At 40.8% G+C, this 27,541-nt stretch overlaps 2 protein-coding genes across 4 annotated transcripts in view; one reads left to right on the top strand and one right to left on the bottom strand.

The window, feature by feature from the left end:
* Window positions 1-11,115, top strand: part of METTL14 (methyltransferase 14, N6-adenosine-methyltransferase non-catalytic subunit) — a 30,115-nt gene extending 19,000 nt beyond the window's left edge. Inside the window, exons 8-11 of one of the 2 annotated variants that reach the window (XM_070047676.2) lie at window positions 257-349; window positions 4,327-4,443; window positions 5,688-5,898; window positions 9,631-11,115. In XM_070047676.2, coding sequence (XP_069903777.1) covers window positions 257-349; window positions 4,327-4,443; window positions 5,688-5,898; window positions 9,631-9,935 — 726 coding nt within the window. In that variant the 3' untranslated portion in view covers window positions 9,936-11,115. Of the gene's footprint in view, window positions 1-256; window positions 350-4,326; window positions 4,444-5,557; window positions 5,637-5,687; window positions 5,899-9,630 lie in introns of both variants that reach the window. The other variant, XM_089302880.1, reaches the window with a different exon arrangement.
* A 10,504-nt stretch (window positions 11,116-21,619) lies between these two features.
* Window positions 21,620-27,541, bottom strand: part of SEC24D (SEC24 homolog D, COPII component) — a 143,288-nt gene continuing 137,366 nt past the window's right edge. For both annotated transcript variants that reach the window (XM_051819806.3, XM_051819805.3), the window contains exons 22-23: window positions 27,040-27,129; window positions 21,620-22,454 (exon numbers count right to left, since the gene is read on the bottom strand). In XM_051819806.3, the coding sequence (XP_051675766.2) occupies window positions 22,314-22,454; window positions 27,040-27,129 (231 nt within the window). In that variant the 3' untranslated portion in view covers window positions 21,620-22,313. The remainder of the gene's footprint in view (window positions 22,455-27,039; window positions 27,130-27,541) is intronic.

Raw genomic sequence — 27,541 nt, 5'->3', positions numbered from 1 at the left:
ATATAAAAGCAACTGTTTATGTAAATGTATGTATATTTACTTATGTATGTTGCTTGTATATATTAAGGAATAAAATAGTAGTATAAAAGTAATTTAAAGGATGAAGTATGTTTTCTATTGTATTTTCTATTGGAAATTAGTACATTTAAAGAACATATTACTCAGAATCTTAATAAGTCTTGATGGTTGTTTTGGATTTAGGATGAATTGAAAACAAAATGCTTTTATGTGATAATATTGTTTTGGTTTCTTCTAGATTATGAAGTTAGAAATTGATGAAATTGCAGCCCCCCGATCATTTATATTTCTTTGGTGTGGTTCTGGGGAAGGATTGGACCTTGGGAGAGTGGTAAGATGTTGTCTTTTTTTTTTTTTTTTTTTTTTTGCCCCCAAAGAAACCTTTTATTTAAGGAATACAAACTTCATGCATTTTATAAGTACAACTTTAGGAACATAGTGAAGATGGTGTCTTTTTAAAGATTAAGAAAAAATAATAATACGTTGCATAGTAAATGTTAAGGTTAATGTTGTTTTATCCTTTGTTGCTTGAATAGTTCTAAAATAGTCAAAAGAAAAAAATGTTTAGAAAAAGAAGATTTAAAAAGGCAGTTACCTTAAATCAATTAAGGTAAGCATTTAAAAATGTATCTAGCCCTTTAAAAATAAAATTTATTGCAACTGAGAAAAGAACAATTTTCAAGATTTGAAGCTCCACATTTTAGCACAGTAATGAGCTGCTTCATGTCATTTGTTGTTCTTTATTAGTAGCTGTACAATGTTATTCTGGATAGTATTGACACCTGAATTCCAAATGGAAGCTAGAATTCAAATTGGAAAACAGCAAATATAACACATAGTTTGAAAAAATCAATGAGCATGAGAAAGAAGTCATAATACTTCTATTTTAAAGATGTTTAGTTGTGTTTCAATGCTCTGCTTTGTTTTATTTCTTCCTTTTTTATTGATTGGAGTATTTTGCCAAAAGGAAACAAATTAATGTTTTAACCAAAGTGTAAGGGGAGCTTTCTGCTTAGATGTTAGCAGTCTTCAGTTTTGGTTTCAATTCAGTTGGTATCAAACACTGAGACTTTTGGACATACTTTGTAGGTTTCAAGTTCTTTGATGTCTTATTGGATGATAGTTTCCAATTTTAGAACATATTACCTGTTAAATAGCAAATGATCTCATTTAGTCATGGTAATTTAGGGAGCCATCCATTTGACAGGTGAAGAATTTAACATTGTATTTGATAACAAGTAGAATTGTAGTGAGATAAATTTGTGCTCAAATTCTGAAATTCTACAATTAGTTGATATTCTTTATATAAATAATGAGTTTGGGGCTTTTAGGTGGCATCATTGCTTGTCATTTATTAACTCCAAGGTAAGAATATAACTATATGGCAATTGGGTATCACCATTTTGTTTGGGGTAACTCAAGATGCTTTGGAAAAACAAGGAAGTAGAAAGAAATGCAGGTTTTAATAGGTATATTGGTATTATCCTTTTTAGCTCTAATGTCTGACTTTGGTCTTTTGGTCTTTTGTCTCATCACCACCCTCACCGAAATTAGGTTGAAAATGATTACAAGGTTTTGCCTTTTTTTTTTTTTTTTTAAGATTTTATTTATCTATTTGAGAGGTGGAGTTACAGACAGTGAGAGGCAGAGGCAGAGAGAGAGAGGTCTTCTGTCTACTGGTTCACTCTCCAAATGGCTACAACAGCCGGAGCTGGACCAGTCCGAAGCCAGGAGCCAGGAGCCTCCTCTGGGTCCCCAACATGGTGCAATGGCTCAAGGGCTTGGGCCATCTTCCACTGCTTTCCCAGCCATAGCAGAGAGCTGGATCGGAAGAGGAGCAGGTGAGACCAAAACCAGTGTCCATGTCGGATGCTGTCAGTGCAAGTGGAGGATTAACCTACTGCACCATAGGGCCAGCCTCAGGAGGTTTTATCTTAATTGCTTTTGCAGCGGTGTACCATATTAGTGACTGCAGAGTTTAACCAAAATGATTACAAAATGAATGTTCCACAAGAAATATTCATGAACTTTTGGTAAATTAATAGATTAAGGCATGTAGTATTTAGGCCATTATGATATGAATACACACCCAATGCAAAATTAAGTGCTTAGCAACATAAACAGATAGAAGTTTCTCCTTATTCAAGATTTCACTTTTTGTGGTTTCAGTTTTCTTAGGTCAACTTTGGTTTGAAAATATTAAATGGAAAATCTGCTAAATAAACAGTTGCTGAGTTTAGACTGCACACCATTGTGAGCAGTCTGATGAAATCTCATGCTTCCCATTTAGTTCTGCTCTAGATGTGAGTCATTTCTTTGGATGTGAATCTTCTCTGTGAAATATGCATGCTGTATATTTTACCTGCCATTTTGCTAGTTGGTATCTATCTAAGTATTAGATCAACTGTTGTACATGTATGTGGTAGCGAACTGCAAGGGAAAACACAACCACATAACTTTTATTACAGCATATTGTTCTACTGTTGTTGTTAATTTTGTAATCTAATTAACTGTTAGACCTTATCATAGGTGTATATGTATATGAAAAGATCTGATGTCTTTAGGTTCAAAACTATCTGCAGTTTCAGTCATTGACCATGGGGCTTAGAACACATCCTCACAAATAAAGGGGAGACTATGGGGCCTTTGAAGTTTTAAAATAAAAATCTAACTTTGATTTTGAAGTATATCTTACTTTATACACTAAGAGCATTCCTGAAAAAGGTATGTGTCTTACACTCCACTATATCTTTATGTGTACTTGATCATAGTACCAACAGAATTGTACTGCATAACTTACTTTTTCTCTACTTAACTCTTAGGTTTACTACTTTACTCTTAGGTAGGGACTATATCTGTTTTTTTCCCCCAGCGGCTAGCTAGCATCTATATATACATAGTAGGTCCTCAAAATGGCACTCTGTCTATGGTTTATCTGGTATTTGTTATAACTTCATAGATAACAGATTCTCTGTTTTCAAAATTATATAAAGATTCAAGTATAGTTTTACCCAATAAAGAGATGTACATAACCATTTTAAGTGTGAGCTTTTTGTTTTTGTGAATTCTAAATATAGAAACAAAGTTTTATAGACTTCTCATTTGGAAAGAAGTTATCGGGAATTTTCAAAACAGTGTTTAGTTTTTTCAAAATAAGAAATTGAAGTGGCAGGAAACAAATTCTCTCTTGCATTATTTTGTGATTACAGAGGACCTCAGTGTTTTATAATTTAAAACCTAGTATCTGTTAGGCTGGCACCGCGGCTCAATAGGCTAATCCTCTGCCTGTGGTGCCCACACCCTGGGTTTTAGTCCCAGTTGCCCCTCTTCCAGTCCAGCTGGACTATGCAAGAGGCCGGCGCCGCGGCTCAATAGGCTAATCCTCTGCCTGCGGCACTGGCAAACCAGGTTCTAGTCCCGGTCGGGGTGCCGGATTCTGTCCCGGTTGCCCCTCTTCCAGGCCAGCTGTCTGCTGTGGCCTGGGAGTGCAGTGGAGGATGGCCCAAGTGCTTGGGTCCTGCACCCGCATGGGAGACCAGGAGAAGCACCTGGCTCCTGCTTTCGGATCAGCGCGGTGCGTTGGCCGCAGCGCGCCGGCCATTGGAGGGTGAACCAACGGCAGAGGAAGACCTTTCTCTCTGTCTCTCACTGTCCACTTGTCTGTCAAAAAAAAAAAAAAAAAAAAAACCTGCAAGGATTTTAAAATGTTTTTGCACCAAAATAAACTGATCATTTAATTCTAATTTTCCACAGACATTTTCAAGTACTCACATGAATATATTCTATATTATGGCTGTATACATATTTATTTTTTAAAGATTATTTATTTAATTTTTTTTATTTGGAAGGCAGAGTGACAGGGGGAGATAAGAGAAAGGGATCTTCTGTTCTCTGGTTCACTACCCAAATGCCTGGAAAACCAGGTCTGGGTCAGTCTGAAGCCAAAAAAACCAAGAACCCTATCTGGGACTACCAAGTAGGGTGTCAGGAATACAAACATTTAGGTCATAATTTGCCAGCTACCAGATGTGTTAGCAGGATGCTGAATCCGAAGCAGAGTTGGGACTCAAACCTGTGTACTCCAACAAGGGATAAAATTGTACAAAGTGGTAGCTTAACCTGCTGCACACCAGTGTCTGCTTCAGGCTATTTGGAGACTAGCATTTCTTATAGTTCTCCACTAGAACAAAACAAAAACCATTTTGACACTTGGGAATTTAGTGTCTCAAGAAAATTGTTTAATGCTGGTTGGTTATTTGAAGTATGGATTAAATGAAGCATTTCTTTTCGTTTATTTTTTATTTTTAGTGTTTACGCAAGTGGGGTTACAGAAGATGTGAAGATATTTGTTGGATTAAAACCAATAAAAACAATCCTGGCAAGACAAAGACTTTAGACCCAAAGGCTGTTTTTCAGAGAACAAAGGTATTGCCTTTTCTGTTTTGTTTTGTTTTTCTCATTATTTTCTTTCATACTTTTCCAAATTTCTGTATACTGTTCAGTTACTTTTGCTGGAAAAAAAGTCATTTTCTTCGGCTTGTAAAAGTAGCCTTGAGCAGTATAAGAATATATCCAAGTTGGTTTAAAATGTTTTATTCACTATCTTAGATCAGTCTCCACCACCATGCTGGAGAGGGAAATATATATGTTCCTGTATGTCTTACACTGCTGTATTTATGCATTACATGCGGGCTTTTAATGCTCCTCATACCCTGAATTTTTTTTTGTTTTGCTAGGTTCAGAAAGAAGAGATATCAGCAAAAGTTCATAGCTGGCCAGTTTACACTTGTTTCTTCTTCTGTTCTTTTTCCTACTGAAGAACTTCTGAGAACTTCTGCTTCATGTTGATTCTGCTTTGCTAGTATCAGTCTTTAACCGCCTTTGCTCTTTACTCTTTAGGGAGCCAGTGGTGGGATTTCTTACTTGTTCTTACTTGGGGTTGGAATTATAGCTATGTAACAAAGTTTCCAAAAGAACAGGGTTTGGAGAGCTTCTGGGTTGGTGAACCTATAGAGTTGCTGGGGGAACATGGTGCACCCAGAGAGAGGGCCTGGAAGCTCCACATCCCTTCTCCTGTACATTGCCCTAAGCATCTCTTCCATCTGGCTGTTCCTGAGTTACATCCTTATACAATAAACAGGTAATAGTAATTAAAGCACTTACTGAATTTCACAAGCCACTCCAGCAAGTGATTGAACCCGAGGAGGGGGTCTTTAGACACTCCAATCTGTAGCCTCTCAGTTATAAAAGCACACTGACAAGTCGTGATTGGTATCTGAAGTTGGGGGTCAGTCTTGTGGGACTAAGTCCTTAACCTGTGAGGTACACACTAGGTATAGATTGTGTCAGAATTGAACTGAATTATAGTGTCTGAGGAGAAGTGTAGTTACTTGGTGCGTGAAAACCCACACATCTGGTGTCAAAGAGCTGTCTTCTGAAAGTACTAAATGTAGAGTGAAAAACTGCTTTTCCTGTTTGCCTGACAGTCTTTCTACAACCATCCAGATGTTTCTAAAGTCTGTCCTCTTTTTGCCCACAGAACTATATCCCAAAGATTTGTAGAAATAAGGATTGTTTTGGAACTGAGGAAATCAGAAGTATAAATAAAATGTTATGAGGTAAGATTATTGATAAGAAAAAAAATTAATTGGTCTGTTCTTCTTATTTAGGAACACTGTCTTATGGGGATCAAAGGAACTGTGAAGCGTAGCACAGATGGGGACTTTATTCACGCTAATGTTGACATTGACTTAATTATCACAGAAGAACCTGAAATTGGCAATATAGAAAAACCTGTAGAAATTTTTCATATAATTGAGCATTTCTGTCTTGGTAGAAGACGCCTTCATCTGTTTGGAAGAGATAGTACAATTCGACCAGGTATGACCTCAATTTCAACAACAAAAACAACTTTGATTCTTTGAGATATGGTTATAAAGGAATCAGACACAGGGTGGTATAAAGTAAAATTCTTATGTATTTGAGTCATCTTCTTGCTGGACTTCAAATGTGAATAATGTTTGGTTCATACAAAAATTGAGAGGAAGTTCCTGAGATTTCCCATAAACTCTGTGCCCTAGACTCTCATCATCTCTGTTACCATTGCCACCCCCACCACAGTGATACGTTTGTTACAACTGGTAAGTCTACATTGACGAGTCATCACCCTGGTCTGTAGTTTACATTAAGGTTCACTCTTGGTAGTCTGTGTTCTGGGGGATTAGACAAATGTGTGAGGACATGCATCCCCCATTGTTGGATCACACAGTATGGTTTCACTGCCCTAAAAATCCTGTGTGCTCCACTTATCCATTTGCCCACCCCTCAAATCCCTGGCAGTCTTTTTATTGTGATTCTGTCTTTTGTTCTTGTTCCTGTGTTGTTAAAATTGTCTATATAGTATGTGACCTTTTCAGATCAGCTTCTTTCATTTAGTAATAGGCATTTAAGGTTCTCCCCTGCCTTTCCATGGCTTGAGAGCTCACTTTTGAATCGTATCCTACTGTCTAGTTGTACCCACTTTATCCGTTTACTTACTGAAGGACACCTCGGTTGCTCTGAGGTTTTAGCAAGTAAGAATAAAACTGCCATAAATGCCCGTGTACAGGTTTTGGTGTGGATGTAAGTTTTCAGCTCCTTTAGGTAAAAACCAAAGAGAATGATGGCTGGATTATATGGTAAGAATATGTTTAATTTTGAAAGAAACTGCCAAATCCTATCTCCTAAAGTAGTTGCACCATTTTGTTCCACATTCTCACCAGCATTTGGTGTCAGTGAGGCAAATACACCCTGAAGCCTGGCTGTTTTAAGCTTGCTCAGTGCTTGGTAATACCTTTAGAACACAAGGTTACAGTGAAGAATTTTGGGGAGAAAGAAATCCCTTGGGCTTATATAACGAGTTTACTTTGCAAAGATTCACAAAGAGGTAGTGTGGCAGGAGAGAGGCAGTATTAGTTCTTTTTAAGTTTTCTGTTCTCTTGTTTGTGGTATTGCAGCACTACCATAGATATCCTGAAACAAAAAACTAAAAGGAAGCAAATAAAACTCTAACAGGGTTGAGCATTTGGCCTAGTGGTAAAGCTGCCAGTTGTGACGCCTACATCCCTTATAGGTGCCTTTGAGTTCCTGCTCTGCTCCTAATTCTAGCTTCCTGCTAATGTGCGCCCTGGGAGGAGGCAGATGATGGCTCAAGCAGGTGGAAGACCTGGATTGAGTTCCTGACTTCCAATTTAGCAACAGGCTTGGGAGGACATTTGGGAAGGAAACCAGCAAATGACAGCTCTCTATCTAGCATGTGCTCTTTCTGCCTCTCAAGTAAAGCGTGTAGATAAACTTTCTAAAATATCTCATAGTTTCTGTAGTCAGTGAGACAATATAGGTGAGGAATGTGCTTCTCGATCTAATGTGTCTTCTCTACTTCTCTGGTGTCTCCTGGGTGCCACATAAAAGGCACAGTGTGATTTTCCTGATATTCTTGCAGATATTATAAATCTTATTAAGTCATTCTTAGGTACTAAGTTATTTTTTAAACAATGGAAAAATATTTTACAAAAGTGGCTATAATATTTTAGAATATTTATAATATTCTATATCTGTAATTTTTAATAAAATATATTATAAAATTTTATGTATTTATAAAATATTTAAAAGATATTTTATAAAATATAATATTTTAGAATACGAGCTTAGAAAAATATTTTTCATTTTAGAGCATTTTATGGGAGGTCTTATTTTAAGAAATAATATTGGGGCCGGCGCTGTAGCGTAGTGGGTAAAGCCACCACCTGCAGTGCCGGCATCCCATATGAGCGCCAGTTCAAGTCCCAGCTGCTTCACTTCTGATCCAGCTCTCTGCTATGGCCTGGGAAAGCAGTAGAAGATGGCCCAAGTCTTTGGGCCCCTGTACCCATGTGGGAGACTGGGAAGAAGCTCCTGGCTTCTGTTCTGGCTCCTGGCTTCGGATTGGCACAGCTCTGGCTGTTTCAGACATCTGGGGAGTGAACCAGCGGATGGGAAGCCTGCCTCTCTCTCTCTCTTTCTCTTATCTCTCTCTCTCTCTCTATAACCTTGCCTTTCAAATAAATAATTTAAAAAAATCAAGATAATGGTACAGAGATATGAACCTAATTTTACAGATAAATAACATGATTCCTAAAAGATTATTTGTTCTGTCCCAGTGGATCTCATGTCTCTTATAACACTCATAAAGCATATTTCCAGGATTTTCCTAAAGGTCATGCTAGTTACAAGAATCACCACTCCAAAGGAACTCCCAGAGTATAGGCATTGGTAGTTATTTCTCAGCCCTTCTCCTTCCAGATATAATGTAATCAATTAGCAATGTAGCTTACAAATAAAAAAACCTTTTTACCTACAATGTCTAATGGAAATTCTGAAGAAAGAGATGTAATTTTATGTAAGCAATATATTTGAATTGGATGTTGCATGGTGAGGTTTTCGGCTGATTGACAAAATAATGTGAGCACAAAAGTGGTTTGTATGGAAGTAGTCATCGTAGTAGTTTATTGTTTGCTTAAAAAAAAGATGTTAGTTAAAAAATAGTTGATGAAAAGCATTGATGACAAAAGTGATTGGAAAGTTCATTATAAAAGATTTTTTGGCTTTATGAAAAGGATTAGAATATTTTTGAACAGAGAAGTGACACGTTTTAAGCTTTCATTTTTCAGTTTTAGAGAGGAGAAACCATAAGCTGAGAGATGATTACATATATGTGTATGTCTGTTCCATGTGTGTGGCATGGTGGAGAGCTGTCGTTGTAGAAACAAAGGCTTAAAGAAGAGTATGGGAGGAAAAATGGAAAAGTGGGAGTAAGTAGGAACAATATGGTGGTGATTGAATTTCTAGGACCTGTCAACTCAGAACATTTTGTGGTTGGAAAGAACAGAAGTTGGTTCAGGATTTTAATCAGATAACAATGGTACTATTTTTATGAATAGGAAAGTTGTAATTAATTTTTTTTAAAGATTTATTTATTTATTTGAAAGAGATACAGAGAGGCAGAGGTAGAAGCAGGATCATTTCCTAAATGGCTGTTACAGCCGGCGTTGGGCCAATCAGGAGCCAGGAGCCAGGAGCTTCTTCCAGGTCTCCCATGCAAGTGCAGAGGCCCAAGGATTTGGGCCATCTGCTGCTGCTTTCCCAGGCCATAGCAGAGAGCGGGAGCGGAAGTAGAGCTGCCGGAACTCAAACCAATGCTCATATGAGATGCTGGCATGGCGGGTGGCAGCTGTACCCACTATGCCACAGCACCATCCCCTAATTTATTACATTTTTCACTGAGCCCAAACTTAGTGTAATGTGTAACATTTTTTTCTAAGGGCTATTCACAGAATGTAGAGACATAGATGGAGACAATGAGGAAGATATATTGTAAAAATTACAGTCTACAGGGAGAATCAAGATTATAAATAGGAAGTTTTCAAAATATGACCCATGATAAAGTGCTGTTCATTCTTTAAGAGATCACTATTGGGTTGGTGATAGGAACATCTTTAAAAGAATGCATTGGGGATTTGAACTAGCCCCTAAAGAATCAATAAGAGAAGAGAGGGTTGCAAATAAAAAGGATAATATTTTTCTCCTCCATTTCAGGCTGGCTCACAGTTGGACCAACACTTACAAATAGCAACTACAATGCAGAGACCTATGCCTCCTATTTCAGCGCTCCAAATTCCTACCTGACTGGATGTACAGAGGAAATTGAGAGACTGCGACCAAAATCACCACCTCCCAAATCTAAATCTGATAGGGGAGGTGGAGCTCCCAGAGGTGGAGGAAGGGGTGGAACTTCTGCTGGCCGCGGGAGAGAAAGAAATCGATCCAACTTCCGAGGCGAGCGAGGTGGCTTTAGAGGGGGCCGTGGAGGGGCGCATAGAGGTGGCTTTCCACCTCGGTAACTTTGGAAGACACTGATTCTGTTAAAGCCCTCCTACCCTTCATTATCGTTTGAATTTCTGTTGGCAGACTTACTTCAGAACTCAATTCCAGCTCACATTTTGCTTTAGTTTCTCTGAACTGCCAGGAATATCTTCGTCAACCTCCATTGGAGTTGTCACACACACTCTCTGGATTTGTGCAGGACAGTAAGTGATTCTGCCTCTTGTCATGTGCAGGTCATGGAACAGAGTACAAGTCTCTGTCATCAGAGAGAGACTATATTCTGTTGGATTCCCGCTAACTATAAGGACTTTGCTTTTTTGAAGCAGGTGATCAATGAAAAAAATTCAGTGTATGCTATCATACTGATGCTGACAGGAGTTGATAATGACAGGAGCCTTGACAGAATGAAGTTGGGATAGGTGATAAGCTTTTGTCAGGGCTTTGATATTTTCTTGATGAAAATGTGGAGATAGACTTTTTTTCTTTCTTTTTTAAATCGTAAGTGAACTCAAATACAATTTGACCACTGAAGAAATTGACTTTGAAGAAAATCACCCCACAAATCTAAATCTGATGAGAGATAGAGCTCTCAGTCCTCAGCAAAGTTAGAGCTTAGTTGGCAAACTTAAAAAAAAAAAAATTAAATTAAAAAGCTCATAATCTGAATTGTGTAGCTACCTATGACTGATAATCAAACTTCTTAAGAAGCAAACAAGGACAAATACCCAAGTGCTAGGACTCTGTTGTAGACTTGAACTTGGATTGACCATCAAAGCAATTTCATATTCCTTAGCAAAATATAAGTATCAGAAGCAACAACAGAGACTTGATTATCAGGTGCTTAGTTGAAACATTTCGAGAAATAAAGTTATGTACATGATGAGGAACTACATACATCTTTAAACTTGTTTTGGAGAAAATTTGATATGCAAGCAATGACAGAAAACCCTGAACTTAGAGTACAGCTTGGAAAATTGAATTCCACTTGCCATTTACTAAAACCATATGGCATATTCTTTGTTTTTAAGGGGTCAGTTGTGCAGATCTAATTGTGTAAGACTTTATGCTGTCATTTCTCTTTATATTGTAACTCATGTTTTAAATGAATTTGCTGAATGAAATAATACCATTACTGTTCTTGATAAATACATTTTTTATTTTATTATGATTTTTCTAATGAAAATTTAAATATCTTAACTAGTTGAGAGTCTGTTTTCTATAAGTGGAATTAACGTCGTTCCAAATGAAATCAAACTAAAAGCAAACTCATCTTTTGGTCTGTGATGGATTACAGTGGCAACTCATTTCTTGTAACTAAAATGAAGTTATATTATATCCAGTCAATGTTACCAGATGACTGAACAATATAGGGTTGAGACCTTAAAAGCCTGATTTTTTTTTTCTATTTATTTGAAAGGCAGAGTTACATAGAGAGAGGGAAAGAAAGATTTTCCATCTACTGGTTTGATACCCAAACGGCCACAACAGGTGGACCAGGCTGGAGTTAGGAACCTCATCCAGGTCTCTGACATGGGTGGCAGGGGCCCAAGTACTGCTTTCCCAGGTGTATTAGTGGGGAGTTGGATTGGAAGTTGTGGGGAGCAACTGGGAGCAACTTGGACTAGACTAAGTTACTGGAATTAAGACTTATTCTATGCATCTGCTCTCCCACAATATGGCACTGAGAAGGGAGAAACAGCTTCTACACAGCTGCCTCCAGTTCAACCAATAAACTGTAGGACCTGCTCCTGATTGGAGGAGAGCAGCGTACTTGGCGTGTGGGTAGCAGAGTTGGGATTGGAGGAAGAGGACTATAAAGGAGGAGAGAGACAACATGCACCAGGAACATCTAAGGGGAACATCTGAAGGAACACCTGTGCAGCCCCCGAGAGAGCCGGCCGGCAGTGTGCCGCTCCCCCGCGGAAGTGGGGAAAGTGGCTAGGGGGAACCGCCCTTCCACAGAGGTGGAAGGGACGGTAGCCAACCCAGGAAGAACCAGCAGCAAACCCGGGGAGGACCGAGCAGACGAAAGAACAACGCAGGGTCCTGTGTCGTTCCTCCACGAAGACGGGGAGCGACATAATGGTGCCGTGACTCGGATAGGAAGCCTAGGCAGGGCTTAGTGTCGTTCCTCCACGAAGAGGGGGAGTGACATAATGGTGCCGTGACTCGGATAGGAAACCTAGGAGGGAAGAAATGGGAAGAAGTGGAAAATACCGGAGAGAGAGACTAGCAAAGAGCCTAGGGAAAAGCCGGACAGAAAAGGTGCCGGAAGAAGCTATCGAAAGCCTAGGCATAGACTCGGATACGGACTGTGGGAAAGAAGTTAGGATTTAAAGTGAAAGCAAGAAGAAACTTAGACTCAGATACGGACTGCAGGTTGAAAGTGAAAGTGAAACCTATAAGAAACTTAGACTTGGATACGGACTGTGGGGAGAGGCCAGGAGAAATGAGGGAGGAATATTGTTGGAAGAAAACTTAGGGAAACATACTGGGTAGAGAAAAATGTTAGGGAGGATGAAGCCGCGAGTGCAGGCCGAGGCGGAAACGTAAGCCAGCTTGGAATTCTTTAAGTCAGCCCGGGGAGCAAAAGGCGAAAATCTGGAACCAGAGGCAGAGACGTGGGCCGCCAGGTTGGAATCCGTCAGATTAGCTCGGGGAGCAAAGGACGGGAAGCCAGACCGAAAGGCGCAGACGCGTGAGCTAGGTTGAATTTGCCAGGTTAGCCCGGGGAACTTAGATTGAATACCAGTGGTGGCGGAAACGTAAGCTACGCTGTGTGACTCGCGGAAGCTGCCGCGTGCAGAGAGAGCATGGGGCGTGAATAGATAGGGAACGTGGGGCTAGTGCGAGGCCGTGGTGTAGGCGCGAAGGGGCGCGGAGACCGCAGAGTGCGCGCGCGAAGCCGGGAAGCCGCGCAGATGAGAGAAGCGCGGGCTGAAGCGGCTCAGAGCCAGGAAGCCGCCGAGAAGCAGCCTCAGGGCGGGCGCTGGGAAGCCGCAGGGATAAGAGAAACAGAAATTTAGAAGTAAAATGAGAGAAATAGGAATGCTGGCAGATAGAAGTAAAATGGGAGAGATAGGAATGCCCGGAGATAGAGAAATAGAGAAAAATAAGGCCTCCCCTCAACATGGCAATGAGAGAGCTTGGATTTGGTCTGCCTGATTAGTGAGGCGATGAGCACCTGCGGGCGGCTAGCAGTTTATGCGCTGCAGGTCACCGAAGACAGGCACGAATTAACATCAGTAAGTCTCCCCACAAGACGGCAATGGGAGGGCTTGGATTCGGTTTGCCTGATTGCTAGGGCTTGTAAGCACCTGCAGGCAGTTCTAGCAGAGCAGAGATGCGCTGCAGGGCACCGAACACAGGCACGCATCAGCGCCTAAAAACCTCCTCACAACATGGCGAAGAGAGGACCCGGATTCGGTTTGCCTGATTGGTAGGCTTGTAAGCACCTGTGGGCAACTCTAGCAAGCAGAGTAGAGTGTGTGCCACGGGGCACCGAAGACAGGCGCGTATCAACGCCAAAAATAAAAAGAAAGGGGGATCTGTGGGGAGCAACTGGGAGCAACTCGGACTAGACTAAGTTACTCGAATTAAGACTTATTCTATGCATCTGCTCTCCCACAATATGGCACTGAGAAGGGAGAAACAGCTTCTACACAGCTGCCTCCAGTTCAACCAATAAACTGTAGGACCTACTCCTGATTGGAGGAGAGCAGTGTACTTGGCGTGTGGGTAGCAGAGTTGGGATTGGCGGAAGAGGACTATAAAGGAGGAGAGAGACAACATGCACCAGGAACATCTAAGGGGAACATCTGAAGGAACACCTGTGCAGCCCCCGAGAGAGCCGGCTGGCGGTGTGCCGCTCCCCCGCGGAAGTGGGGAAAGTGGCTAGGGGGAACCGCCCTTCCACAGAGGTGGAAGTGTCGGTAGCCAACCCGGGAAGAACCAGCAGCAAAACCGGGGAGGGCCAAGCAGACGAAAGAACAACGCAGGGTCCTGTGTCGTTCCTCCACGAAGACGGGGAGCGACAGAAGTGGAGCAGCTGAGACTGGAACTGGAAGCGCATACAGGATGCCAGCATTGCAGGTGGTAGCTTAACCTGCTTTGCCATAGCACCAGCCCCCAAAAGCCTGATTGATTTAACTTGCTAAGCCTATTGGTGCTTTCTATAACAGCTAACATTTGACTAACACCTCTCTTGATGTAGGTATTGTGCCTTAAAAAAGATTGCTGAAATTATGCTGTTTCCAAGTCAGTAATTATCCACTGTCTAGTAGCAAAAATATGTATCTCAAGAGTTGAGCTGGAAAGGAAGAGGCTAGAGAAAAGTTCCAGCTGCCTACTCGTGGGCCCATAAGTGTGTCAGCTAAGGAGTGACATTGTTCTACATACAGGACTGTGCTGTGTTCCACACTTGGGCCTACACAAAAGAAGACGATTCCTAGGGCTTACTTGGCCAGTGTGCCTGTGAAGTTATTCTCACAATGTCATTTTACAGTCAGACAGGAATGGCTTCTTTGTACAGTGAAGGTTAAGAGGAGCCACAGGCCACCAAATTAGAAAAAGGTTAAAAAGTGCAAATAAGAAAAGACTAGGGCAAGGAAAAAGAACACCTAAAATATACCTCCCTTACTCCTTTGGTATCATCTGTTTTTAAAGATGTATTCATTCATTTATTTGCAAAGTCAGAGTTGAAGAGAAGATAAAGAATTCTCATCTGCTGGTTCACTCCACAGATGACTGCAATGGCCAGTGGTGAGTTAAACTGAAGCCAGAAGCCAGGAGCTTCATCTGAGTCTCCCACACGAGTGGCAGGGGCGCAAGCACTTGGGCCATTAGCAGGGCAATGGGTCAGACATGGAGCAGCCGGGACATGAACTGGCACCCATATGGGATGCCAGCTCTGCATGCAGCTGCAGCTTTGCTGTGCCACAACACAGGCCCCCATCTGGCCTTTTTAACAGAGAATAGAATTAACCCACTAGTTCTGTCCCCTTTCAGTAAATGCTATGGTATTATATTAAAATAGAATGTTTAGTTGCTGGAAAAGGGTTCTATTCCAATGAAAGCTCATTACTCTGACCTCTTCTGATTTTTGATTCACTTTAAATTTGCATGCCTCTCCTTTCACAAACTTATGTAGAAATTTTCAATTGCATCAGATTTCCTTATTGGTAATACAAACTAGTAATTGTGGAATAACCCTACATTTTTCAGTTTAAAAGTTTCAAGATCAGCTTGTAGATATTCTAAGCTAAGGGTTGATGTTTTCTTTTTTTTAGTGGCAGATGTCCTCCCTGTAACCTTCCTCCTTTCAGAGGATGGCAGTTAGGCAGCCCAAAGTGCTGCTTGAGCAGAAAGGTTTTCTATTCTTCCTCACTCTTGAGGGCAGATAGTTATGTTTGCTGGGACAGATTATGTGGTAGACAATACCTTACCCACACACAGTCGTACCAGGTTAGAACAAGGGATTTGGGAGGTGGCTGTCAGAGTATAGAATGGTCACCTTGAAACAGCACAGTATGTGAGGTTCCAGGTGTCAACCTGGGGAAGTGGGAATGGAGCACAGGGTCTGGCTCAGCAGCCGGTTGCAAAGCTGGCGTTGGGATGATCGGTATCACAGTAATACTGCTCTGGTACTTTGGAGAAGAGCAGAGGCACCTTACAAACCCTTAGCTCATGTGTGGAGAAGCTTGAACTAACTACAGAATCTCTGTTCTCTAAAGCCGAGTCAGTGTTAGGCCATAGTTTTCAGTTAGCACAGTGTTGACGGGAATATGGGGGGGTGGGGTGTGTGTGTGCACTGCCTCAGTGTGTCATGGCTCTGGCTGGAAGTGATTCCTTTTCATCTCTTGTAAAATACTTCCTATCTTAATTAATAAATAAAATTATCCTGTAACTGAATAGTTACAGGAGCTAATTTTAAAACATGTACCGTTTTCATCCTGAATGTAGAATAAGATTTGATCTTTGGAGTATAGCTTCATTTTTTTATTAATTTGTTTAGTATAATCGGTATTAATTTAACAGAATGAATGCCTCATTGGGACTCATTTTAAATAACAGTATTCTTTGATTTGAAACTGTCATCTTTTTGTAAACTGTTAGAAACATTAAACCTTTGCTTATAAAGAAAAGCTTTTAGAATAATCTTGTTATCTTGGGATGCATGTACAACTGTTAACATTATTCTATCTTTGATATATGGTTATAGACTAAACTTTACCTGGGGTGTCAAGTGTATCAGCTCAGTTTTGAAGCTATAAATCAAGGCCTCCCAACAGGTTAGAACATTTGTCTAGCAACTGGAACCCACGGAAGACTCCATTTCTAGAAATACCATGTTGCTTCTGCTCTCAGGGCCTCCATCATTCACTGAGGTTTACACATTTTTAGCTATGATGCACAGGGGAAAACTACCTACTTAATCTAAATAATTTAAACATCCTTATTCCGTATTGGATAAAATGTTCAACTGATCAGTTTGAGTTTGTGCTACAATTCCTTCCTCTCTAACTGGACATGCTAATAATCCTAAACAATTGAGAATCTAGACATCAACAATGTAAAATGCACATGGGATCCAAGTGTTATTACACAAATCAGAAGCAGGCCAGAAATTCACAAATTTTTATTGGAATTACTATTTCAAACACATTTAAATGCATCCCAAACTTCTCCCACTTACTTTTCAGTGCTGCTTTCCCCCTTGGGTAGGTTTTCTCAACTCCTCTCAAAGGTGGAACACTACCGAGTGCCTCTGTAAATTGCCACTGACCCTTTGTCTCATGGCCAAGGTTAGAGAGGGTGGGTGGGGCCTGGAGAGCTCCTGCCCTGGGTAAGGCAAACACCTGCTGTCAGCTCCAGCTAATTATGAAAGGGAAGAGATACTGGGTAAAATCTCTCTAATTCTAGGGAACACTTAAAATAGTTTGCAGCTTTTGCTTAATTTTTTTATCAGTTAAAATTTCTTAATTTGTCTAGCTAAATACAGTATACACATTTTAAATTCTGACCTGTAAATATTTAGAGACCAAATTTACTAGAAGTAGAGGAGAAAAAAAAACAGTTACTCCCTTGGAACTGGAAACCATCATTTTTAAAAGCATATTATGCACGTGGCTTACCTTGGAATACACCAGAGACTGAAGATGTGATGTGACTACAAGGCATTCATTCATCTCATGGGAGAAATGTAGAGTGGGAACCTGTGTTGTCAACAAATGCCTTTTAGAGAATCTTACACCTAGATAAATTTGTAGTTTATGATCATTAATGTTAGAATGGCTATATCATTTATATCATGCTGCCTTTAGTATGTAGATGTTTGCATACTTTTTGGAAAACAGAGGACCAAGAGTCCAATTTTGTTCAGATATAGCCAGTTCTGTAGTTTTTGCTGGTGAAGTAATGAAGGTAATTTTTAAAATATCTTGTGGAAATTGCCATCATTTTGTAGGTTTATGCACTTCAAGACAGATTGTGGGGCAATGCCTACTCTAATATTTAGTAAGGAAAAACACGCATTTATATAATAATACTGCCCCATAATTCAGGTAAGCTATGTAGGATTATTTGGATGGATTATTTGGCTTTATCTAAGAAGCTAGCTTATGGCATAGTAAATAAAATATGAGCTCTAGGTATGGTTTACTTTTCAATTGTTAGGCTTAATGGGGGGAGAGGATCTATACATGATTAAGAATACTGTACTTATAATCTCAAGCTAAATTTAGAAAAATGAAAGCACAAATTCATGCTTATCAGCTAACCAACTCCCTGAATCTCAAGTTGTAGCTCCTTCCTGAGATGGTGCTGACAAGAGTAGATCAGGATGGCATCGAAACCTCTTTGGGGACCATTCTCAGTGTGGATTTTCAGTTACCCTTTTTGAAGTAGAAAGCTTGACTTTCCAGCTGACACCTACCATTGTCTAGTACTGAGCTGATCTCCCTACTGCTTGGGGCTCTTAGGACTTAGATTTTGTCACTTACTTTATAAAGGCGACAACAGTATGCCATCTCATCTTCAAATGTGTGGTGTATAGTATGTGTTCAATAAATAGTCCCTCACTCTTATGATCATTAATGTCAGAAAAGTAATTAAATATCTTGATGAAAGAGGTGCCTTTAAAGTCAGACTAGTCAGAGTAAAGCTCCCCTCCCAGTCCCAGGGAGATTCTAATTTGGTTATGTTTTAAAAGTATGCCTTTTTTTGTAAACAAGTTAATTGTTAATGATTCATATTCTGCTTAGTTCTTCCCTAATCCATAATATGCCACAGAGGTTCCTGATGCGTACGTTCCTGAAACATGGATGACCGTTAAGCTACACCCCATGAAATATTTTTAAGCTCTGTTCTGCAAACATAAATAATACATTTAGACGACTTTTCACATACCCAACAAATACCATAGCTTGAAAAATACTGACTTATGGAGACAGGGACTTGGCACAGTGTTTTAAGATGCCATTTGGCATACCTACATCCTGTATCAAAGTGTTTAGTACCAGCACTGCGGTGTAGCGGGTAAAGCTGCCAGCTACACTGCCAGCATCCCATATGGGCACTGGTTCAAGACCTGGCTACTGCACTTCCAATCCAGCTCTCTGCTATGACTTGGGAAAGCAGAAGATGGCCCAAGTCCTTGGGCCCCTGCACCCATGTCGGAGACCTGGAGGAAGCTCCTGGCTTCGGATTGGCGCAGGTTTGGCTGTAGCGGCCAACTGGGGAGTGAACCAGCAGATGGAAGACCTCTCTCACTCTGCCTCTCCTTCTCTGTGTAACTTTGACTTTCAAATAAATAAATAAATCTTTATTTAAAAAAAAAAAAAAAAGTGCCTGGTTTGAGTCTGGCTACTTGGCTACTCTTTTTTTTTTTTTTTTTAAGAGTTAGAGAAAGAGAGGGAGAGACACAGAGAGGTCGTCCACCTGCTGGTTCACTCCCCAAGATGGCCACAATGGCCAGAGCTAGGCCAGGCCAAAGTCAGGAGCCAGGAGCTTCTTCCAGGTCTCCCACTTAGGTGCAGGAACCCAAGCACATGGGCCATCTTCCACCGATTTTCCCAGGCCCTTAGCAGAGAGTTACATCAGAAGTGGAGCTACCAGGACATAAAACCAGCACCCATACAGGATGCTGGCATCGCAGGTGCAACTCCACAAAGCTGGTGCTGGCTACTCTGCTTCCTATTCAGCATCAGCTGAAGTGCACCCTGGGAGACAGCAGGTCTAAGTACTTGCATCCCTGCTACCCATAAGGGAGACCCAGATTTAGTTCCAGGCTCCTACCATTTAGCCTGGTTCAGCCATGGCTGTTGGGAACATCTGGGGAAGGAACCAGCAGGTGCAAGATCTCTGTCTGCCTTTCAAATGAAATCAAAGTGATTTATAAAAAAAGTCTTCTACAAAAGATCCTAAGATTGCAAATCTTCAAGTCAGAAGAATCTTGTTTTTACAGGTATAGATTATTTTAATCTTAAAATAAAAAGCATACCCTAATATTTCCTGCAGTATTTAGATACTTTTGAGACTGTATCTGCAGTCACTGCTACAGTTTCCTTACTTAGACATGAATAATTTTGCCTCCCAAAACTGACTTTGTTCTTTATGTGATTTGGAACGATTTTCATGTATTAAATTTCAATGATTATAGCTCTGGAAAGCACGTTTTGGAATGAGGCGAGTTCAGCCTGGACAAGAGACACGTGAGAGCCTTTGAACTACTTGAAACCTGCTATCAGGTGGAGGAGGAGTTCACCTTTGGCCTCAAAAGACACAGAACTTGTACCAAAAGGAGAATTTTCAAGGGAACGTTTTACTGCTTATAAGTTTCTAACAAACAGAATCATTCATAAATGGTTGCTTGGGACAAAGTACCTCATCCATTTCTCCAGCAGAGGCCAGGAAAACCCCCATTAGATATTAAGACTAGGGATTTCAGTTGCCTCTTCAAGATATTTTTTTTCAGTATTACATCTTGTATTTTCACCAATTAAAATTTGCAATCAATTCCCCTCCAAAGCATTGCTTTTTCTGGTGGATACTGACTATCATTTCTAGATGGAAGGTTTAGACACACTAGTGTATCTTACCTGATAGAACTGAAGTTCAATTTCAGATAATCTTCCCATGTTAAAAAAATCGCTTTAAAATTTTATCTTTGCTATTTATTGGTTTATTAATACAGAAACATGTGTCCATCTGTCCAAACAATAAAAAGTACCATTACCAGGCCATTTCTAATGAGTCTTCATTCTGTGGTCTGGGTTAGAGTTCTGGAGAATGAAGTTCAGGCCATTTAGTGACCTCAAAGAAGTACCCTGTTAAGTGAGTGAATTCCTATTGTTTCATAACAATTCCTCTTCATTTAAAATACACATTCCTGAATTACTGAGGTTTTGGTTTGTAACTTAAAGCATCTTAGTCTTCAAGTTTCTCACTGGTGAGTTTATTATAATCTCTGAAACTATTTGTTAATTGGACATTTTTATAGCACTTAAAGATAGCTGCTTGATTTTTAGGATTTCAACTAGGGTATTCAGGGCATAGCAGCAATTACACTTAAGAGTCAGCTTAGTCCTACTTTTCAGGATCCTTAGCAAGTTAAAAACATTAACTGTGTCAGACACTGTTCTAAGTCCTTTACATTTATTCACTTAATGCAGCAGGAAAACTGAGACACAGAAATGTTTCTAACCTGCCCTGATGACACAGCTAGTGTCATTTGTTGGTTCCAGAGTCCATACCCTTATTGTTCATCTTCTACTGCCTCTCAAAGCTAGGGGAGAGAGGGGGAATAGAACACTGCAGAACAGCACTTTGCACCATTTTTGGCAAATGATCATTCAGGACCTACGGGAACCTTTCTATTGTATTTTGGGTTTCTCCTACCATTGAAATAGTCACTTGAGATCACATTTGCTTTTATCTCACTACTAATGTATAATGGCAAACACCCTAAGTATTTCTTTTTAATACCCATGGCTTCCAAGAAGACTCTCTTGCATGTGCAGTTACTGAATGGACATATATCTAGAAGCAGATATTCTTGTTAAACCCATTCACTCTGTAGCAGCTTGTTCTACAGTGAATGTGGAAGGGGATTTAATCCTCTCAGGGTATTTGTTAATCTACTCCATGACATCTACTAATTTATAAACCGACCTTACTGATGATATAATACATAGACAGGCACTAAAGTGCTTCAGGCCTGTGTCTCTTACAGGTCAACAGGGGGCTGACAATAGGATTAAGATTGCTGTAAGATAAATGTAAATGTTCACAAAATATGCAGCGCAGTTCTTGGGATGTGATATGTTCTCAACATGCTTTTGTCTATTATTTATTTGCATCCTTGATAACAAAGTTGAACAGGCCAGATATATGGAAGATGCCTGCGCTACACCAAAGCCATTCTGCTAGGTTTATGTATATATTCATCAACAATGGCCTCATGTAGCCTGATTCTATTTTGCCCACAAGGCACATTAGAGAACTTTTAACATGCCGTTCTAAGGTACACTGTGGTATTTTCTATATTTATTACCTAAAACTCTTCAACTGTCAAAATTTTGGTTTCCTGATTTGCTCCCAATGATCCAACCAAATAAATTGTTTTGCCAACATACTTTGAGGACTCTCCTTATTTTATTTTAAAATCTCAAAATACATTTAAAAAAATAATAATTCTACCTACTAAGTAAGAGTACATGAAGTGATTTATTGATCTTTGTTAAAGTCTTTATATACAGGTAGAAACCTTCAAAATTGTACAAAGAACCATCAAGAATATTGATAAAGACAGTTTTATAGACAAAACAACTTGGAAATCATTTTAACATACATAATATGTAACTATGGAAAAAATGTAGAATACAAATTGTTCCACCAGAGGGAGTCCAAGGTTATTAAAAGTCTGCTATGCAAACCTTAAGTTGAGAAACGTGTTCAGTGGACTTACATGGTTTTAAAAAATTAAGTATAATGTAAAAATTAAGTTGTTTTCCCTCATTGAAATGGGAGAGGAACCAAGACAACATCTTACCCCAAATCTATACAGTTTGAAAAATAATTTATATGTTTAGCACAAAGAAAGAAAACTGAGAATGTTTCAGTCCTGTAAACTATGCTCTTCATGAAATGCAAACTCCATCAGTTTTAAAAATTAAAAAGTTGTGCAATCAGAAATAGACTGTTCCCTTTATGGTACAACTGTACCTTCACTGGCTTTATACCTGAGCACCAACGCTGAAGTTCTAAATGCCATCTTGGAAAGCCATTCTGAAAAATGAGCAAGAAATCAAAACTAGCCTGTTATCATCTGGACAATTAGGCACCAAGAAGGAGATTGTCTCCTCTGAAATGCGACATCAGTGATAGAGAAGCTTCCGTTAGTTCAGCAGCTGACAGATCTCCTTGTGAACACAACAAAGGAAGTCCACATAAGACGGCCCTCCATAAAGTCCTTTGTCTTCTACCAGGAACTGCCGGAAAACCATCTCTGGTTGCTCTCGTTGCTTTACTATCATAAGCTAGGGGGGGAAAAACAGCAATGAAATGAGTTATAAACATTTTCTGTATGTAGCTTAATTCTATCAGCTCCGATTCCATCAAATACTGTATGTGTCCTCTATGTGTGAGGCCTTGGAGGATGATGGGAAAATGCCGATTACTCAGGGTAAAAGAAAGGACTGACTCCAAAACCATGAAACTCAAGGACAATTTTAAGAGGCAAAAATGAAGCACACGCAGAGTGCAAGGGCAAAGGCATCACAATGGGAATGACTGTCACCTAAGCCTTGCAGGACAGCAGTGGACCTATGGAGCATCCCCTACCACAATATCAGGTACCCTGTCCCAGGGTTGCAGATGTGGCTGGCTGGCAGGCAGATTGTATTGCTCTTTTTTTTTTTTTTTTTTTTTTTTTGACAGGCAGAGTGGACAGTGAGAGAGAGAGACAGAGAGAAAGGTCTTCCTTTGCCGTTGGTTCATCCTCCAATGGCTGCCGCGGCCGGCGCACTGCGGCCGGCGCACCGCGCTGATCCGGTGGCAGGAGCCAGGAGCCAGGTGCTTTTCCTGGTCTCCCATGGGGTGCAGGGCCCAAGCACTTGGGCCATCCTCCACTGCCTTCCCAGGCCACAGCAGAGAGCTGGCCTGGAAGAGGGGCAACCGGGACAGAATCCGGCGCCCCAACCGGGACTAGAACCCAGTGTGCCGGCGCCGCTAGGCGGAGGATTAGCCTAGTGAGCCGCAGCGCCGGCCTGTATTGCTCTTCTAAAAGGCAGTGGCAGCTTAGGGACAAGTTACCATAATAATGAGTTTGGGTTTTTGGAGAATAAATGATCCAGTGAAGCTGTAGGAAAAATGAATGAACAGTAAACTGGGAGCAGCAGACACAACACCTTAGTGGGATGGGGGGAGCCTAGACAGGAAATGTTGGAAATGTCTAGGTGGGATCTGAATTAGAGCGTGGTAGTGGAAGAAGATAGATGTGAGGTGTAATACAGATGTTAACACACACAGAACTTGTGTTCCCTGCTCATAACTCTTCTCTAGGGCTGTGCTGTCAGGCACAGAGGCCACCAGCCAGCCACATGTGCTATGGGGCACTTGAAAGGTGGCTTGTCCAAACTGAAATGTGAGGAAAGTCTAGATACACATGGAATTCTAAGACTTAGTATGAAAAAGAAAATGTAAAAGAACTCAGTAACTGTTTATATTGCTCACATGTGGCAATGACTATTTTTTATATACTGGATTAAATAAACTACTATTAAATGATTTATTTTTTTACTTTTTAAATATGACTACTGAAGAACAGGGAATAGCATATGTGGCTTGCTTTATTAGACAGTGCTATTGTAGGGGAAGACACTCCTAGGCGAGAAGTCTAGAAAGGGGACAGGTTGGTCAACAACACTGAGCCAGGGGCTGTTGCTGTGGCATAGCAGGAAAAGGCACTGCCTGCAATGCCGGCATCCCATATGGGTACCGGTTTGGGTCCCAGCTGCTCCTTTTCCAATCCAGCTCTTTGCTATGGCCTGGGAAAGTGGTAGAAAATGGCACAAGTGCTTGGGCCCCTGCACCCACATGGGAGACCCGGAAAAAGCTCCTGGTTCCTGGCTTTGAATTGGCCCAGCTCCAGCAGTTGCAGCACTTAGGAAGTAAACCAGCAGATGGAAGACCTCTCTGTCTCTACCTCTCTCTATCTATACCTCTACCTCTCATATAAATACATAAAAATCTTTAAAAAAAAAATCTACTGAGGCTACTCTCTACCCCCTTAATTCCATTTAAAGAGGTCAGAGTAGTTGATGTAAATGGCCAAAATTTGGTATTTATTGGGCCATCACTGGAGTTACCTGAACTGTCCATGTACAACAATGTCTTTCCAGCTGCTTCCTGTGTAATTAGGAGGAGGCAAGTTACCTCTCACTTACTCTGAGCCTACATGGGAGAGTCTACAGTTAACAGCCTCGCCGGCACCAGCAAAGCAGCTGTGTGTAATTTTCACCTACTCCTCCCCCACCTCCACCACTTTTGCATTATATGCTTTTTAGTTATCATGTAGAATTCTGTGAACACAGCTTGCTTTTTTCCCCTTATGGTATTTTTGGCCTGGGTCATAGGCTTATAAACTCTAAATTACCCCTGACCAATAAAAATAATAATGGATATTAACTGTTGCTGCTACCACTATAGTTCAGCCAATTCCACACAGATTTAGATATGTGAGATGCATTGGCTTTCAGATGTCAGACAAGGCACTGGAAAGGGGCAACAGAATAGCTGTGTGCATACAGATTCCATTCTGACATGGGAACAAAACTAACCCCTGAATGGAAATTTCTCTAAAGGAAGTTAAGATTTGCATCCTGGCCGGTGCCACGGCTCAATAGGTTAATCCTCTGCCTGTGGCGCCGGCACACCGGGTTTTAGTCCTGGTTGGGGCACCGGTTCTGTCCCGGTTGGTCTTCTTCCAGTCCAGCTCTCTGCTGTGGCCTGGGAGTGCAGTGGAAGATGGCCCAGGTCCTTGGGCCCTGCACCCGCATGGGAAACCAGGAGAAAGCACCTGGCTCCTGGCTTCAGATCAACGCAGTGCACTGGCCGCAACACAGTGGCCATAGTGGTCACTTGAGGGGTGAACCAATGGAAAAATGAAGACCTTTCTCTCTCTCTCTCTAACTCTGCCTGTCAAAAAAATTAATAAATAAATAAAAAGATTTGCATCCTGAAGAAGCAAAGATAACTTCTTCTCATGTTTCACATACCCATGCTACTTTGAGTGTGCTACTGCTCATGATAGGCAGGGGCTACTGAGTTAGTCTAAAAGATGGAACTTGGGCTGTGTTTGGGCATATGGCATGATTAAGATGGCTGAAAAGAATGTGTTGTGGTGTGGAAAAAAAAAAAAGAGAGAGCTACAGACAGCACCTCAGAGGACACCAGCTCTTAAGGGGTAGCTGAACAAACAGAAGTCGTAAAAGGGGAGTAGGGATAGTCAGTGTGATGTTTTCAAAGTTGACAGGAGAGAGAATCTGAGGAAAGATAACATTTAATATCCTAAGTGATGTGAAGGGATTGAGCATCAATTCTCTTGAATGAACTGGCAGTTTACAGAGCATGAAGAGATTAAAAAATGTAAGAGGTTGGGCAAGATGGCAGAATAGGAAGGGAGCACACTGATAGTCCAGGAAGAGACAGTTTAATAAAAGTGGAGATACTGCAGGTTCAAGGAAGAGTTGGGGAAGAAACAGCAGAGGAAACTCTTCTGGAACTAGTGATTCACGGTGGACCTGCGTGGAGGGTGTGAGCGCCCAAGGCTCAGGACACCAGCTGCAGAATCTACGCACCAGCGCTGGAAAGGGAGGTGAGACGAAACCTCAGTAGCCCGAGACACTGGCGGGAAAGCGGAAGGAGGAGCCTAGAGGGAACCAGGCTTGAAGCCCCGTGGGGGAAAGTTCACCAGGCTAACTAGAGGAGAGAGGAAAAAAAAAAGTGAACAGTATGGACACAAGTCTCTCTCTCTGCTCACCTCTCAAAGGCGAGCAAGACAAAGAGCAGGTGCCATTTTGGACATACGTAGAAACTGCCCCCGCCATAACCATGCATCTCTGTACATATGGGACCAGCTGTAGGGCATTTGGGGAAGCTGGAATGAAGGTGGATCACTAATTCTGCACATTTTAAGTACCAGAATCTTCTATTTGTGCTTCATGAGATCCTAAGATTTCATTGTGTACCTTCAGGGTGTTCAGGGAGTGTTGTGGGAAGTATGTGCTTGGTTTCATCCTACTCTGACATCTTTAAGTCCTGCCTTTAAATCAAACCCAAATAGATGCTATCTGTGAAAACAGTTTTGGAAATTTAGCATTTCCCCAGACTTCTGCTAGAAGCTATATAGTTGTTCACTGGTTCAACTGATGGTTCAACTTGATATTTTTTTAATGAGTGATTTTCATGGTTAAGAATGTAGGTTTAGATTCACATCACTTTTATGTTTCAAGAGGAAACCAGTCTTATAACTCCCTCACCATCACAGGCCTGCCTCCAGGGTAGTGTTTCATGTCTCTACCTTAAGTGATTTTAGCCAGAACATCAACATCTATATATTGGAATCCCAGGAGGTCCTGACATTGAACTTTGGAAAGAAGACAGGTAAGTAGCTGGCACTTCACAACAGAAAATTTTCTTGGGTTCCAGACACTTTAAATTATTTTACATAAACTCATAAATAGCTAGCAGGGCTTGTAAGGACTAAGGAAATACACCTTACCATTTATCATTAAATCAAACATCATAAAATCAAATTTTACAAATGTTGTCAATATATCCATAATTACTTTAGGCACTGAAGGAGAAGTCATTTCAAAGCCTTTTAATAATATTAATTGCTATTAAACTATCAATATCTTCATGATTACTAAATTACTTAGTAAGCTAACCCATGTTTAACTCATGGTGATAACTATTTTTGTAGTTTTGTGACTGGTAAGTAAGAAGATATACTTAAGAGGTCAATGTCAGTTCTCTATCAGAAAATATGAAAATATAGATCATGCATTTAAAAAGTCTACAAAGAAATAAAAAGCACTCAAATAAATGAGATTTTTTTACCTTCATTGAATATGGCTTCTTTTGTTGAATAATATTCATTATCATTTTGAGTTGTTGAGAATATGGGCTTCCCACTTCAGGCAGTAATGTCTAAATTTAATGAAGTTAAAATTTCAGTACAATTTAGATGAGATTAGAATGTTAAAAACACCCTTCTAAAACCATATACTGGGGGCCAGTGTTGTGGCATAGCAGGTGAAGCCTCTGCCGTTGATGCTGGCATCCCTTATGGGCACCAGTTTGTGTCCCAGCTGCTCCTCTTCCCATCCAGTTCCCTGCTAATGGCATGGGAAAAGCAGTAGAAGATGGCCTAAGTGCTTGGACCCCTGCCACCCACATGAGAGACCTGGAAGAAGCTCCTGGCTCCTGGTTTCAGCCTGGCCCAGCCCTGGCTGTTGTGGCCACCTGGGAGTGACCCAGCAGATGGAAGATCTCTCTCTCTCTCTGACAAATAAATAAATTATACACACACACACAGCTGATTACTGCCTTAATTCATTTA

This window comes from Oryctolagus cuniculus, chromosome 8 (genome assembly GCF_051225735.1).
Source record: "Oryctolagus cuniculus isolate XC-2025 breed Fujian yellow rabbit chromosome 8, ASM5122573v1, whole genome shotgun sequence".
NCBI lineage: Eukaryota > Metazoa > Chordata > Mammalia > Lagomorpha > Leporidae > Oryctolagus > Oryctolagus cuniculus.
This window is presented reverse-complemented; position numbering and strand designations above follow the sequence as displayed.